The sequence below is a fragment of the Rhinoderma darwinii genome, chromosome 6, assembly GCF_050947455.1.
Source record: "Rhinoderma darwinii isolate aRhiDar2 chromosome 6, aRhiDar2.hap1, whole genome shotgun sequence".
In the NCBI taxonomy this organism is placed as follows: domain Eukaryota; kingdom Metazoa; phylum Chordata; class Amphibia; order Anura; family Rhinodermatidae; genus Rhinoderma; species Rhinoderma darwinii.
The window spans coordinates 88,220,359-88,236,629 of record NC_134692.1 but is presented as its reverse complement, the minus strand read 5'-3'; the positions used below and the strand labels follow the sequence as shown (position 1 = coordinate 88,236,629).

The 16,271-nt window shown below is 42.4% G+C and overlaps 1 protein-coding gene across 5 annotated transcripts in view; it reads left to right on the top strand.

Annotated features, from left to right (window-relative positions):
- Positions 1-16,271, top strand: part of DHRS7B (dehydrogenase/reductase 7B) — a 165,103-nt gene that overhangs the window by 125,261 nt on the left and 23,571 nt on the right. For all 5 annotated transcript variants that reach the window (XM_075830017.1, XM_075830018.1, XM_075830019.1 and 2 more), the window contains one exon: positions 8,944-9,154. In XM_075830017.1, the coding sequence (XP_075686132.1) occupies positions 8,944-9,154 (211 nt within the window). The remainder of the gene's footprint in view (positions 1-8,943; positions 9,155-16,271) is intronic.

The window sequence follows — 16,271 nt, the reverse complement described above, 5'->3', positions numbered from 1 at the left end:
AAGCGAAGTATTGCCTCATTTATTTATTTTTTTAGGTTCCAGTTCAGTTCTGAAGTTGCCTTGAGGGGCCCATATATTAGAAACCCCTATCAAATAACCCATTTTAGAAACTAGACCCCTCAAAGTATTCACAACAGCATTTAGAAAGTTTATGAACCCTTTAGGTGTTTCACAAAAATTTAGAGCAAAGTAGAGGTGAAATGTACATTTTTTTTTTGTCAGAAAATCCTTTATACCATTTTTTTTATAACACAAAAGGATTTATCAGTGAAACGCAACTTAATACTTATTGCCCAGATTGTGTCGTTTTGAGAAATATCCCACATGTGGCCCTAGTGCGGTAATGGACTGAAGCACCGGCCTCCGAAGCAAAGGAGCACCTAGTGGATTTTGGAGCCTCTTTTTTATTAGGCACCATGTCCGGTTTGAAGAGGTCTTGTGGTGCCAAAACATTGGGAACCCCCCAAAAGTGACCCCAATTTGGAAACTAGACCCCTTGAGGAATCCATTGCAGTTTTCTTGGGGTGCATGCGGCTTTTTGATCAGTTTTTATTCTATTTTTAGGTGGCGTGGTGACTAAAAAACAGCAATTGTACGATTTGTTTTTTTTTTTCTTTTTTTTTTTTAGAGCGTTCACCGTGCGCTATATATTTTTTTTTTAGGTCTTATGGCGTTTGCACAATAAAATACGTTTTGTAAACAATCATTCAATTTTTGTGTTACCTTATTCTAAGAGCCATAACGTTTTTATTTTTCAATCAATAAAGCAGTGCGAGGACTTATTTTTTGCGTAACGAACTGTAGTTTCGATCAGCACCATTTTTAGGTACATGCGACTTTTTGATCTCTTTTTATTCCATTTTTTGGGAGGTGAAGTGACCAAAGAATTGTGATTGTGGTTCGGTTTATTATTATTTTATTTTCCGGCGTTCACCGTGCGGGATAAATAATGAAATAATTTTGTAGTTCAGGCCGTTACGGACGCGGCGATACCAATTATGTATAGTTTATTTGTTTGTTTATATATTTTTATTAATAATAAAGGACTGATAAGGGAAAAGGGGGGATTTTTACTTTTAATACTTTTAAATCTTTTATTTTCTTATTTTTACACATCTTTTTTTAACTTTTTTTTTACTTTATTACTTTGTCCCACTAGGGGACTTGAGGGCAGGAGGCCCTGATCGCTATTCTAATACACTGCACTACATGCGTAGTGCAGTGTATTAGAACTGTCAGCTACTCACTGACAGCAAGCATAGTGGGTCCTGACGTTGTCAGGACCCACTAGGCTTCCGTCTATGGCATAGCCGGACGCCATTGTTTGGTGTCCGGTTGCCATAGTCACCATCGCCGGCCGCTATCGCGTAGCAGGCCGGCGATGGCAGCTTAACCCCTAAAAAGCCGCGATCTCTATAGAACGCGGCTTTTAAGGGGTTAATCAGCGGGGACACAGCGATCGGTCCCCGCTGTAGGAGCTGTGACAGCTGCTGAACAAGACAGCAGCGTCACAGCTCCTGTATGGGTCGGGAGGACGGCCGAAACGGCCGTTACTCCCGAGACGTACTATTACGGCATGGAGCGCGAACGATACAGCTGCCATGACGTAATAGTACGTCAAGGAGCGGGAAGGGGTTAACTATGTATAGAGTGTATTTCTGATTAATTTAATGTTCTCTTCATTGAAAAAAAACTGCTTTTCTTTCAAAAATAAGGAAATTTCTAAGTGACCCTAAACTTTTGAACGGTAGTGTAGGTGTCAATCACCAGCCATCTGTACCACAGTACCCTTGGTGCCCTATGATAAGACTGGTAACCTTGTGTGTCGCATCCAGCCTCGTGTGCTGCATCCAGCCCCCCTGTGCTGCATTCGGGCTCCTGTTACTGCCCAGCGTTTAAAATAAAAAAATGAATCCCGTCATTGACTCGCCACCCGCCTGTGTCTGATTGGCACCAATCAGCCTCATCACCACTCTGCCACCAGTATCACCTGTGATCCCTGCAAATCACTGCCCACCTGTAATTAACCTGTGATACCTGCAAATCACTGCCCAGTGACGTGTGTGAAAAGTGAGGTGTAAAATAAATTCACCCCTTCATTGTCTCATCGCTACCCTCCTGTATTCTGCGCCTAATTGGGACATACCAAACTCCATCCACCTGCGTTTGACACCTGTTACTCGGGAGTTTTTGTAGATAGATTTTAAAAAAATACTTTGGTTTTAGGGAATTAGTTATTCTATAAAATAAAAAATAAGAAAAAACACAAAAAAATACCCTTAAAAACACAAAGTTTTACGTTACTTTCAACGCCTGTGAAACATGTTACTAAGTTTACAGAAGAAAAAAAATGACTAAGCCTCTGTATACTGCCAAAGAGGCATGTGCCATGCTCTTTGTGGACTCTGATTCTGGTAGTGGGGATGAGGTGACTTTTTAGTGTTCTCTTCATCTTGTGACTCATCTACTGATGAACCGCCACGTAGGCGTCCAAGGGTAGGCGTCAGTAGTGCACAATCGCAGCCCAGTACAGCTGACTCCACATGGATCCCCGCAGATAGTTTTGTGCCCCAGGTGCCTGAATTCACTGCGACTCCAGGCATCAATGTAGATACCGCAGGTTTCAGTGAAATGAACTATTTCCAACTGTTCTTCACTGATGACCTTGTAAATTTGATTGTGGCACAAACTAACATATATGCGGAGCAATTTATTTCCCGCAATCCAAATAGTTTTTATGCCAGGCCCCAAAAATGGACCCGCACAAACCCCACTGAAATCTGCAAGTTCTGGGGAGTTCTATTGAGTATGGGCATTACCAAAAAAAAACACGATACGTTCCTATTGGAACAGAGACATCCTTTATCATTCCCCTGTTTATTTTCTTGCCATGCCCACGACCCGTTTTAAAATTTTATTAAAATTCATTCACTACAACAATAATGATGAGTGCCCACCCCCAAATGACCCCAATTATGATGGACTCTATAAAGTTAGGCCAGTAGTTGACCACTACAACTTAAAATTCAATCAGGTCTATACGCCCCAAAAATGCCTAGCAGTGGAATAAGCCCTAGTCCTCTTTAAAGGCAGATTACACTTCCGCCAGTACCTGCCCAATAAAAGGGCTAGGTATGGTGTGAAGCTGTATAAGGCCTGCAAAAGTGTGTCTCGGTATACACTGTGCTTTTATGTATATGAAGGGAAGGATTCAAAGATCGAGCCAACAAACCGTCCCCCTGTCCTGGGAGTAAGTGGGAGGATAGTATGGGATTTGCTCCACCCCATACTAGACCAAGGATACCACTTGTATGTGGACAATTTTTACAACAGCGTCCCCCTCCTGAAGTGCCTCTCTGCCAGGGGCACCCTAGCATGTGGCACAATTCGGCAAAATCAAAAGGGTCCCCCCAAGTCCCTTATAGAGCAGACACTGCGCCGTGGGGAAAGCAGGGCTGTTTGCTCCGAAAATGTGATTCTTGTCAAATATAAAGACAAGCGTGATGTCTTTGTTTTGACCACACTGCATGCTGATCGATCCGACCAGGTACTGCAGCCCTACAGTGCCCTAAGAAAATCTAAGATGTGGTATAAAAAATTGGCGGTATACCTCACCCAAGTGGCACTCTATAACGCCTTTGTTCTCTACAGAACAGCAGACAATACGGAGACTTTCCTGGGATTCCAAGAAAAAAATATTAAAAAAATAATTTTTGGAAGCCAGGAAGCAGAGGGCAGCAGTGAAGGTAGCAGCACTTCTGGGATCTCCAGAGCATTACATGGCCAGCATTTCCTGGGAGTACTTCCCCCACCCCCCACAGAAAAAAACCAAAACCCACAGAAAAGGTGTCGAGTTTGCTCAAGCAGAGGGATTAGGAAAGACACCACTCACTTCTGTATGACCTGTCCCTCTAAACCAGGCCTCTGCATCGGAGAATGCTTTCGTTTTTATCACACCTCTGTTGATATTCGTTAAATCTAATTTTTACTACTCCAATGACATCACATCCATATCATTAATCTCTTAAATACCCCCTGGGCATTTATTTTCCAAATTAATTTGATATCTCAATAGAACCACACCAACCCCCCCCCCCCCACCTCAAAAAATACAAATTTCCATTATACCCTAGATGAATACCGTGCTTTGAAGGGTGCAATTTTATTAAATGAGGCATTTCATGAACTTACTTTATGTTCTGGAGCCTCTGCAAACATAAGGTGTTGCTTAAAAATCATCCACATAAAAAGTAGGCCCCAGAAACCTACTGGAACTGTGTAAAAATCATATATGGAGTATTATTCAGCGCAAGATCCAGAAACAAAATGGTAGGCCTTCCCTTCTGAGCCCTACAGTGTGCCCAGGCAGCAGTTAACGGACACATATGGGGTATTGGCCTTATCCGGAGAAATTGCACAACAAATTTTGGGGGGCTTTTTTTTTTTTAATTACCCTTGTATAAAAGAAAAATTTGAGGATAAAGCAACGCTTTATTGGAGAAAATTTAATTCTGTATTTTCACGGCCCAGTGTTTATAAGCACATTTCGAGTCAAAATGCTCACTACACCCCTAAATAAATTTCTTAAGGAGTGTAGTTTACAAAATGGGGTCACTTCCTGGGGGTTTCCACTGTACTTATACCTCAGTAGCTCTGCAAACGCGACATGGCACCCGAAAACCATTCCAGACAAATCTGAGCTCCAAATAGCGCTACTTCTCTTCTGAGCGCTGCCATGGGTCCAAACAGCAATTTAATACCACACATGGGGTATTGTCGTAATCGGGAGAAATTGCTTTACAAATGTTGGGGTGCTTTTTCTCCTTTAGTTTTTTGTAAAAATTAAACATTTCGACGTTTTTTTCTGAAAAAAAGTTGATTTTCATATTCACGGCCGAATTCCACTAAATTCTGCAAAAAAACCTGTGGGGTCAAAATGCTAACTATACCCCTAGGAAAATTCCTTGAGGGGTGTAGTTTCCAAAATGTGGTCATTTTTGAGGCGTTTCCACTGTTTTGGTCCCTCCAGGATGTTGCAAACGCGACATGTCACCGAAAACCAATCCAGCAAAATCTTGACTCGAAAATCCAAATGGCGCTGTTTCTCTTTTGATCCCTGCCGTGGGTCCAATTAGCAGTTTATTACCACATATGAGGTATTCCTGTTATCGGGAGAAGTTGCTTTACAAATTTTGGGGTTCTTTTTCTCCTTTGTTCCTTGGAAAATTTAAAAAATTCTATGTTTTTTCAGAAAAAAGGTGGATTTTCAATTTTACAGACTTTTTCCAATAAATTTAGCAAAAAACCTGTGGGGTTAAAATGTTAACTAAACCCCTCGATAAATTCCCTGAGGGGTGTAGTTTCCAAAATGGGGTCACTTTTGGGGGCTCTCCACTGTTTTGGCACCACAAGACCCCTTCAAACCTGACATGGTGCCTAAAATATATTCTAAAAAAAGGAGGCCCCAAAATCCTCTAGGTGCTTCTGAGGTCCGTGTTTCAGTCCAAGAGCACACTAGGCCCACATATTAGATATTTCTAAAAAAAACTGTAGAATCAGGGTAATAAATATTGAGTTGCAATTCTTGGCTAAAACCTTCTGTGGTACAAATGTTTTTTTAATACAAATGAATTTTGGCCAAAAAAAAAATGAATTTAGTCAATTTCACATCTATTTTGCTTTAATTCCTGTGAAACGCCTAAAAAGTTAAGAAACGTTTTGAATGCTGTTTTGAATACTTTGAGGGGTGCATTTTTTTTAAAATGGGGTAATTTATGGGGCGTTTCTAAATTTTAAGGCCTTCAAAGCCACTTCAGAACTGAACTGGTCCCTGTAAAAATAGCCTTTTGAAAATGTGAGAAATTGCTGCTAAAGTTTGCTTGGCTAGGTGAAAGCGTTCCGGAGTTATTACCACATAAAGTGACATGTCAGATTTGAAAAAATCGGCTGTGTCCTTAAAGAGGCTCTGTCACCAGATTTTGCAACCCCTATCTGCTATTGCAGCAGATAGGCGCTGCAATGTAGATTACAGTAACGTTTTTATTTTTAAAAAACGAGCATTTTTGGCCAAGTTATGACCATTTTTGTAGTTATGCAAATGAGGCTTGCAAAAGTCCAAGTGGGTGTGTTTAAAAGTAAAAGTCCAAGTGGGCGTGTATTATGTGCGTACATCGGGGCGTTTTTAATACATTCACTAGCTGGGCGCTCTGAAGAGAAGTAACATCCTCTTCTCTTCAGAACGCCCAGCTTCTGACAGTGCAGATCTGTGACGTCACTCACAGGTCCTGCATCGTGACGGCCACATCGGCACCAGAGGCTACAGTTGATTCTGCAGCAGCATCAGCGTTTGCAGGTAAGATCGACTTACCTGCAAACGCTGATGCTGCTGCAGAATCAACTGTAGCCTCTGGTGCCGATGTGGCCGTCACGATGCAGGACCTGTGAGTGACGTCACAGATCTGCACTGTCAGAAGCTGGGCGTTCTGAAGAGAAGAGGATGATACTTCTCTTCAGAGCGCCCAGCCAGTAAAAGTATTAAAAACGCCCCGATGTACGCACATAATACACGCCCACTTGGACTTTTACTTTTAAAGACACCCACTTGGACTTTTGCAAGCCTCATTTGCATAACTACAAAAATGGTCATAACTTGACCAAAAATGCTCGTTTTTTAAAAATAAAAACGTTACTGTAATCTACATTGCAGCGCCGATCTGCTGCAATAGCAGATAGGGGTTGCAAAATCTGGTGACAGAGCCTCTTTAAGGGGTTAAAAATGCAACAGAACTGCAGTATTACAGACACAAAAAACGCATGCAGTTGACCGCATGCGGTTTTCAAGCGCAACAAAACCGCGTCAACAACGCACCGTGTAGCCTTAACCTTACAATGTCTTTCATTATGTGCTCCAACTGTGGTGTCCTTTTCATGCACGTGCCATTCACAACCTTATAGGGGGGACTTCATATCCCCTTCATCATTTACTTATTACCTTCTACTTTTGAGTTACTACCCTGGCGCGTTTTCATGTAACCCTACGCATAAGTGAACTTTGAATATATTTTCACTTTTACTTGTCAAATATTTACAGTACCATTTTCCTTATCTCTATTTTGTATGTGATGCACTATCTTTTAATTTGTCTTATGATAAATGTTATTCATGTTATTGTACCAAATAATGGATGTACTCCATTAACTAATCAGGACCTTATTTCTGTAGATCTTAACATAAATATTGTAAATAGTTAGGCCTAATGTATCAACGTTCACAGTATCCCAGTTCCGTTTTTCATTTTTAAAATTGTAGAAGAAAACTAAAAGATTACATCTGATTGGTTGTTATGGGAAACAATACTTTTTCTCTTAGGCCCTGTTTACACTGTGGATTTTTCAGGCAGAAAAATTGTGCCTCAAAATCCCTTCAGGAGTTTTGAGGCAGATTTTGACCTGCCTGCACTTACTTGCTGTGGTTTTCGGTGTGTTTCTCCCGCGGCCATTGAGCGACGCTGTCAAAAATCGTGGCGGAAAAATGCATTTTTCTGCCTTCCATTGATTCCAATGGGCTGTCAGAGGTGGAACCACGGCAAGAAACAGCATGCCACTTTTTTTCCCCTCGAGCAGCTTAAAGCCGCTGCAAAAAAAAACTCCTCCGCCTCCCATTGAAATCAATGGGAGGCGGTTTCGGTCTTTTTTTGGCACAGATTCTGATGCGGTTTCCGCTTCAAAATCGGCTCCAAAAAAATCTGTGTGAACTGGGCCTTCGACTGTTTTGATACATGAGGCCCTTTTGTGCTTTCTTCATGGAGGCAATGAAATTAAATGTTCCCAGACAGAGTAGGTTACAGATAAGACAAGAGCAAATATTGTAATTGGATAATATGAAAAGCAGTGGATACATTAGTGCAGAGGATTTGGGTCTACCGCTATCTTAGCGTTGCGTACGCTTTGCAGTGGTAATGACTCAAGTATAGTCTTTTTATTTATTATATATAGATATAAGTAATTATAGTACATAATTATGTCTACCACATCATAGAAAGTGCAGCAACAGGTAATAATTAGACCAGTTGCACCAAATTGTGATATATTTTTCAATTTCTTGGGCGCTGCACTTGGCGTCTTGTCGACCCACTAGACATTAAATGAAGCGGCAGGGCACAAACCCGACAGTCGCTCCATTCAAAATCCTCTTCACTCCGATCGTGCATTGAGGAGGAACAGGGACTTAGGACCCCCGCTCTACTGATCGGTTGATGTCCCAATGGTGGGGGCCCCCAGCGATCATGCATTTATTACCTATCTTGTTGATAGCTGATATATGTTCTTAGTAGGAAAACACTTAAGAAAATCTCTGGAAGGGATAACATTTTCCTCAACCTAGCATCCCAGTGTTTGCCCTGCGGTTCTCATCATTTCCATTATACTTTTGAATGGAGAGGTAGCACGCGTGCTTGTGGGGTGCTCCATTTAAATGCATTCTTGCCGTGGTCATGCGGCTGATGGTCTAGAGACTGGGGTTCTATCAATTTGTGAGTGTTAAAGCTGTCAACCTCCACCGATCTAACATTTATCACAAATGTTTCAGGCCGGAATCCCGCTTTTATGAATAGGTAATTATAGACTATCATTTTAACTAATAGTTTTGAGAAATAAGGCCCCACAGTGTTTTGTCGCTGGCCTCGTTGCCCATAACAACCAATAATTGTGCAGCTTAGATTTTGGCAGAGCAGTATAAGAAATGAAAGCTGAGCTCTGATTGATTGCCTTGTATGTTTGTATACTAGACCGCATCTAATAGGATCAATAAAGCCAAATACACACACAAGCTAATATGGGAGCATTACAGTCCCAGTCAAAGTAGTGACTGGGACTGTAATGCTCTAGGGTTAACACCAGGGTTGGCTCAACTAACAGTTGTAAATTATTTTGCTTTCTACTGCAGTTACATAAGCCACATATGGTAATATTTGACCTCTCCGACGTGGAGGCTGTAACAAGTGCAGCGCAAGAGATTCTTCACCTTGTGGGGAAGGTGGACATTTTAATTAATAATGCAGGAATCAGTTATCGCGGCACTATTCTGAACACCAAAGTTAGCGTTGACAGAATGATTATGGACACAAACTATTTTGGACCAGTCACATTGACCAAAGGTGAGTTAACCTATTTGAACCACAGATTATATTTAGTATTATTTATTGCATTTTCGTTTTTCTGCCAATATGTCCCGATTCATGAATATACATAATGGACATGTGTCTTTTTTCAACCGTACAAACTATGTAATGTAAAGAATTGTCACAATTGATGTTTATATTCGATGAGCAGACAGTAAGACTAGCTGTGAAAAGTGCATTAATGTGCAGCACCCCCATTTTTTTTTTTTTCTTCCCAAATCGCAGCCTGTAGTCTAATTCATAATTTCAATGATTTCGCCGTTTGAGGGTTTTATTTTTTGTGTGACTAGTTGTGTTTTTCAAAGGCACTATTTTGGGGTACATATGATGTATTGATTAGCTTTTATTTTTTTAGGGGGAGAGACCGAAAAAACACTGCCATTCCGCCATATTTTTATTTTATTAATGGTGTTTACTGTGTGGTATAAATCACATTTTAAAGGGTTTTTCCCATCAGGGGCATTTATGACATATCCACAGGATAGCCAAAGAAGAGAGATACCACAGCACTGGACCACAGATGGGTAATTTCCTTGACCAGTGACATTATTTTGGTGTCTTTTGACGTCTGCAGTTTATACACGTCCATTAACCATAGTAGGGGCTTTGGCGTTGTGGATGAGGCCCTACGTAGGTCAGAAGACTCGGCAGAAGGTATACGATTTTTGATGGACCTCTTGGAGGTGGTACTCACGGAAAATTATTTTTTGTTTGACTCTTTTTACATTCAGAGAAGGGGGACCGCCATGGGCTCCAATGTGGCTCCCACATATGCCAACATGTTCATGGCGGCCCTCGAGGAACGACACGTCTGTGTCCCACCACTTCAGCCATGTTCTGAGGTGGTGGAGATACATAGTCGATGTGTTAGTGATCTGGACTGACATTAGGTCACAATTGGAGGACTTCTTTGGGTTCCTTAATTCTATTGATGAAAATCTCAAATTCACGATGGGATCATCGACCACACACCTAAATTTTTTGGATACCCTTGTTTATAGGGTAGATGACAAACTAATTACAGATCTATATAACAAGGCTACTGACCGCAACAGTCTGTTGCGATACGATAGCCAACATCCTCGTCTGATGGTACAGTCCTTACCCTTTAGCCAGATGCTAAGGTTTAAACGTGTAGTAACAGAACCCCAACATCTTACACTACACTTAGACGAAATGAGTGACATATTTGTCCGACGGAAATACCCACTGGCCCTCTCACAAAAACAGAGGGACCGAGTTGAAACCATTGCTAGGGAGGATTTACTTACATCACATAGTCGAGTGTCATCTGACAGATTAACTTTTGTTTCCACGTACTCCGACATTAGTAGTAGAGTTTCCAACATTATACGCCATGAGTGGCATATTCTTAAAAATCTTACTAATTCTGTTCCAGAATTTGGCTGTCCCCCCTATGATGGCATTCAGACGACAGAAAAATTGAAGGGATCGACTTGTCCATGCTGATGTCGGGTCTTTTCAAATGAACCACCAGTTGACTCTGGCTCCCAAAAAATTGGGATATTTTCCATGTCTTAACTGCATTAATTGCAATAACATGATAAAAGGGAACACTTTTGTTAACCTGACAGATGGCAAGGCTTTTCCTATTAAGCATTTTTTGACATGTGCGTCATCTCATGTTATTTATGTTCTACAGTGTCCATGCTAGTTGCTTTATGTAGGGGAAACCACCCAAAGAATGTCGGGCTCGTCTTAATAAACATAGATCTACCACTCCCAGTTTCAGCACATTTTGTGTCGGCTGGGTATGTTGTCAGTGATCTAAAATTTTGGATCATTGACCACATACCCATACACCGAAGGGGTGGCGACAGAGTCTCCAGACTTAAACGGAGGGAACTTAAATGGATTTTTAAGTTGAATTGCCTTTCCCCACATGGTTTAAACATTGATTTCAAAGTCGGTGTGGTCACTTGATTGTCATTTGTTCCCCTTATGTACCTTGCCTGGTCTTCATACATTATTTGTCTTTGAATGGGCTACTTCTTCTGTCTTGCGGAATCCTGTGAACATACTTTTTCTTGCGGCTACAACATGCCTGAAGTATTTGTGGTTTGACACTGTTGTTCTGTCCCTTAGGCTTTATTCAGACGAACGGGAAAAACGTCTGTGCAACGCGCGTGATTTGCACGCGCGTTGCACGGACCTATATGTGTCTATGGGGTCGTGCAGACATGTCCGTGATTTTTGCTCAGCGTGAGTCCGCTGAAAAAAAGTCACGACATGTCCGTTCTTTCGGCGTTTTGCACGCATCACGTACCCATTGAAGTAAATGGGTGCGTGAAAACCACGCATGCCGCACGGAAGCACTTCCGTGCGAACTGCGTGATTCGCGGCAAGAGCTGTCAAAAGGGTGAATATAAACAGAAAAGCACCACGTTTACAAACATCCAAACGGAGTGTCTTTGAGAAGAGCGAACCCGGACAACCGAACCGAACTTCACCGGGTTCGGCCGAACTCGTTTTGGCCGAACCCGGCAAAAAAAATTCCGGTACACGACGTCAGGAGATAGTCACTGTCCAGGGTGCTGAAAGAGTTAAACTGTTTCAGCACCCTGGACAGTGACTTCCGATCCCAATATACGTGTTAAAAAAAAAAGTTCTGACTTACCGATAACTCCCGGCTTCTTCCTCCAGTCTGACCTCCCGGGATGACAATTCAGTCCAAGTGACAGCTGCAGCCAAGCACAGGCTGCAGCGGTCACATGGACTGCTGCGTCATCCAGGGAGGTGGGGCCAGATGTCAAGAGAGGCGCGTCACCAAGGACGTGTCACCAAGGCAACGGCCGGGAAGTTCTCGGTAAGTACGAACCTCTTTTTTTTTTTTTAAACAGGTTGATCGGAATTCACTGTTGAGGGTGCTGAAAGAGTTACTGCCGATCAGTTAACTCTTTCAGCACCCTGGACAGTGACTGACGTCGGCTAGCCTCATCTCTATGATGGCGGCTGCGCGAAAATCACGCAGCCGCGAATCATACACGGATGACACACGGAGCTGTCAAGTGGTTTTTGCGTGCGCAAAACGCCACGTTTTTGCGTCCGCAAAACGCCACGTTTTTGCGTCCGCAAAACGCCACGTTCGTGTGAATCCAGCCTTATTGATTTCGGTTACGATATGTAGCATTGGATTGCCATTTTTCGAATTTGAGAGTAGGAACTTTTAGAGTGAGGATGTGGGAAATATAAATTTTACTACATTAAACATGCACCCTGTTTGGATGTATACACATTAGATTGTGTGTGCCGTTTTTTGTGACTTATCATATTATTCCTTGTCGTCCCACTGATTACCCCTTTTGTCAAATAGTACAGTATATGGCGATCTTCTTTGCTTCATCTAACTTTGATGTTATTGCCTCTTTCCAAAATGGCCGCCGCACAGTCAGGTATTCCTCATGCGCAGGAAGTAACTAGCGTAGTCTCGTGGGATATTGTTGTTTGAGCATGCGCGGTCCCAACTAAGGAAGTACACTAATGATATTTACCTTATACACGTGGGCGTCATGCGCACTGTGGTTTTCCTGGACGCCGTAACCCATGAGGAGTAGATCCATCCGGCATTTACAGATCATATCCTGCAATCGACTTTTATCACACACACACACACATTTGGTGAGTTATTACTTATTAATACACTACATTTGGACTGCTTATTGATGTACCAGTCCCTTAATGTTTTTATAGAATTATGCATATGCACTTATGTTTGTGGATTGTGATTTTAGATTACATTGCTATATGGTATACAGATATATTTAAACTGTTTTTGTACTAATCACTTTTTTATTACTGTTGACTCTGAGTCCTTAAATACTTTTGTATTGTTGTGTTCACTATGCTTGAGAAAGGTCCTGTTGGACTGAAACGTCGCACGGGTGATTAAAGCTGATATACATTGGAAGTGCTGTCTCCTCGTCTATCCGATATCTACAGGATATGTCAGATAGATGCGGGTCCCACCCCTGGGACCTGCACCGATCTCTAGAACGGGGCCCCCTAAACTCTGTTCTACCTTTGTGTTCCCGCTGACGCTTGTAGTTTACGACCATGTAAGAAGAAAACAGTGTACTGTAGCTCGCATGCTACGCTGTTTCCATAACTGCCATTCACTACTATCTGGGCTTTCCCAATCATCGAAATATCTATACTATTTAGCTGCTGTGCACCCTCAAACATGTCAATATTGGTAATTCATGTTTTTCGATACGAAGCTGTGTGGCCACAGCTTAGTATTTTAACACATGAATTTAGTCAGAGCAGGGCTTCGGCTGTGTAATACAGCCATTGCCCCGCTCCTGACAACAAGTGTGCGCGCGCGGTCAGCATGTTATGCCTCCAGCACTGCTCTAATAAGCAGCGACACTGATGATTGAGAACATGGCGGGCACACTGCTAAACGCCCCCATGTTCTGTCTTCAGTGCCGGCGCTCGTTAGTGCCGCATCGTCCAAGGGGAAAATGAGAAGGGGGGGGGGAGATACCTCTTTGATTGCGTCACAGGGAATCTCCAGAGCTGTCTGACCATATTTCATGTTGGGGCATGTATAGGTATGTCCCAACAACTGCCTGTGTACTGTCAGTACACAGGCTAATTTACTGGCAGGTAGATGTACAGTGAAGGAAATAAGTATTTTATCCCTTGCTGATTTTGTAAGTTTGCCCACTGTCAAAGACATGAACAGTCTAGAATTTTTAGGCTAGGTTAATTTTACCAGTGAGAGATAGATTATATAAAAAAAAAAAACAGAAAATCACATTGTCAAAATTATATATATTTATTTGCATTGTGCACAGAGAAATAAGTATTTGATCCCTTTGGCAAACAAGACTTAATACTTGGTGGCAAAACCCTTGTTGGCAAGCATAGCAGTCAGACGTTTTTTGTAGTTGATGATGAGGTTTGAACACATGTTAGATGGAATTTTGGCCCACTCCTCTTTGCAGATCATCTGTAAATCATTAAGATTTCGAGGCTGTCACTTGGCAACTCGGATCTTCAGCTCCCTCCATAAGTTTTCGATGGGATTAAGGTCTGGAGACTGGCTAGGCCACTCCATGACCTTAATGTGCTTCTTTTTGAGCCACTCCTTTGTTGCCTTGGCTGTATGTTTCGGATCATTGTCGTGCTGGAAGACCCAGCCACGAGCCATTTTTAATGGCCTGGTGGAGGGAACGAGGTTGTCACTCAGGTTTTGACGGTACATGGCTCCATCCATTCTCCCATTGATGCGGTGAAGTAGTCCTGTGCCCTTAGCAGAGAAACACCCCCAAGACATTATGTTTCCACCTCCATGCTTGACAGTGGGGACGGTGTTCTTTGGGTCATAGGCAGCATTTCTCTTCCTCCAAACACGGCGAGTTGAGTTAATGCCAAAGAGCTCCATTTTAGTCTCCTCTGACCACAGCACCTTCTCCCAATCACTCTTAGAATTATCCAGATGTTCATTTGCAAACTTCAGACGGGCCTGTACATGTGCCTTCTTGAGCAGGGGGACCTTGCGGGCACTGCAGGATTTTAATCCATTACGGCGTAATGTGTTACCAATGGTTTTCTTGGTGACTGGTCCCAGCTACCTTGAGAACATTAACAAGTTTCCCCCCGTGTAGTTTTCTGCTGAGCTCTCACCTTCCTCAGGATCAAGGATACCCCACGAGGTGAGATTTTGCATGGAGCACCAGATCGATGTCGATTGACAGTCATTTTGTATGTCTTCCATTGTCTTACTATTGCACCAACAGTTGTCTCCTTCTCACCCAGCATCTTACTTATGGTTTTGTAGCCCATTCCAGCCTTGTGCAGGTCTATGATCTTGTCCCTGACATCCTTAGAAAGCTCTTTGGTCTTGCCCATGTTGTAGAGGTTAGGCTGGGTTCACACGACCTATTTTCAGACATAAACGAGGCGTATTATGCCTCGTGTTACGTCTGAAAATAGGGCTACAATACGTCGGCAAACATCTGCCCATTCATTTGAATGGTTTTGCCGACGTACTGTGCGGACAACCTGTCATTTACGCGTCGTCGTTTGACAGCTGTCAAACGACGACGCGTAAAAATACAGCCTCGTCAAAAGAAGTGCAGGACACTTCTTTCAGACGTAATTTGAGCCGTTCTTCATTGAACTCAATGAAGCACAGCTCAAAATTTACGGCTGTCAGAGAAGCCTGGCAAAATGCGAGGAGGAGCTTTTACGGCTGAAACGAGGCAGCTGTTTTCTCCTGAAAACAGTCTGTCATTTCAGACGTAAAAGCAAGCTAGCGTGTGCACATACCCTTAGAGTCAGACTGATTAATTGAGTCTGTGGACAGGAGTCTTTTATACAGGTGACCATGTAAGACAGCTGTCTTTAATGCAGGCACCAAGTTGATTTGGAGCGTGTAAGGGTATGTTCACACGCTGAGAGGCAGTTACGTGTGAAAAGACAGACTGTTAACAGCTGCCTCGTTTCACACGTAAAAGCTCCTCCTCGTAATTTACGAGGCGTCTGAGACGCTCGTAAACCTTGAGCCGTGCTTCATTGACTTCAATGAAGAACGGCTCAAATTACGTGGCAAATAAGTGCCCTGCACTTCTTTGCCGAGGCAGTATATTTACGCGTCGTCGTTTGACAGCTGTCAAACGACGACGCGTAAATTACAGGTCGTCTGCACAGTACGTCGGCAAACCCATTCAAATGAATGGGCAGATGTTTGCCGACGTATTGCAGCCCTATTTTCAGACGTAAAACGAGGCATTATACGCCTCGTATACGTCTGAAATTTGGCCGTGTGAACATACCCTAACTGGTCTGGAGGAGGCTGAACTCTTAATGGTTGGTAGGGGATCAAATACTTATTTCTCTGTGCACAATGCAAATAAATAAATATAATTTTGACAATGTGATTTTCTGTTTTTCTTTTATATATAATCTATCTCTCACTGGTAAAATTAACCTAGCCTAAAAATTCTAGACTGTTCATGTCTTTGACAGTGGGCAAACTTACAAAATCAGCAAGGGATCAAATACTTATTTCCTCCACTGTATGCCAGTACATTAAAATGTAAAAGTAAAAAAAAAATCAAAATGT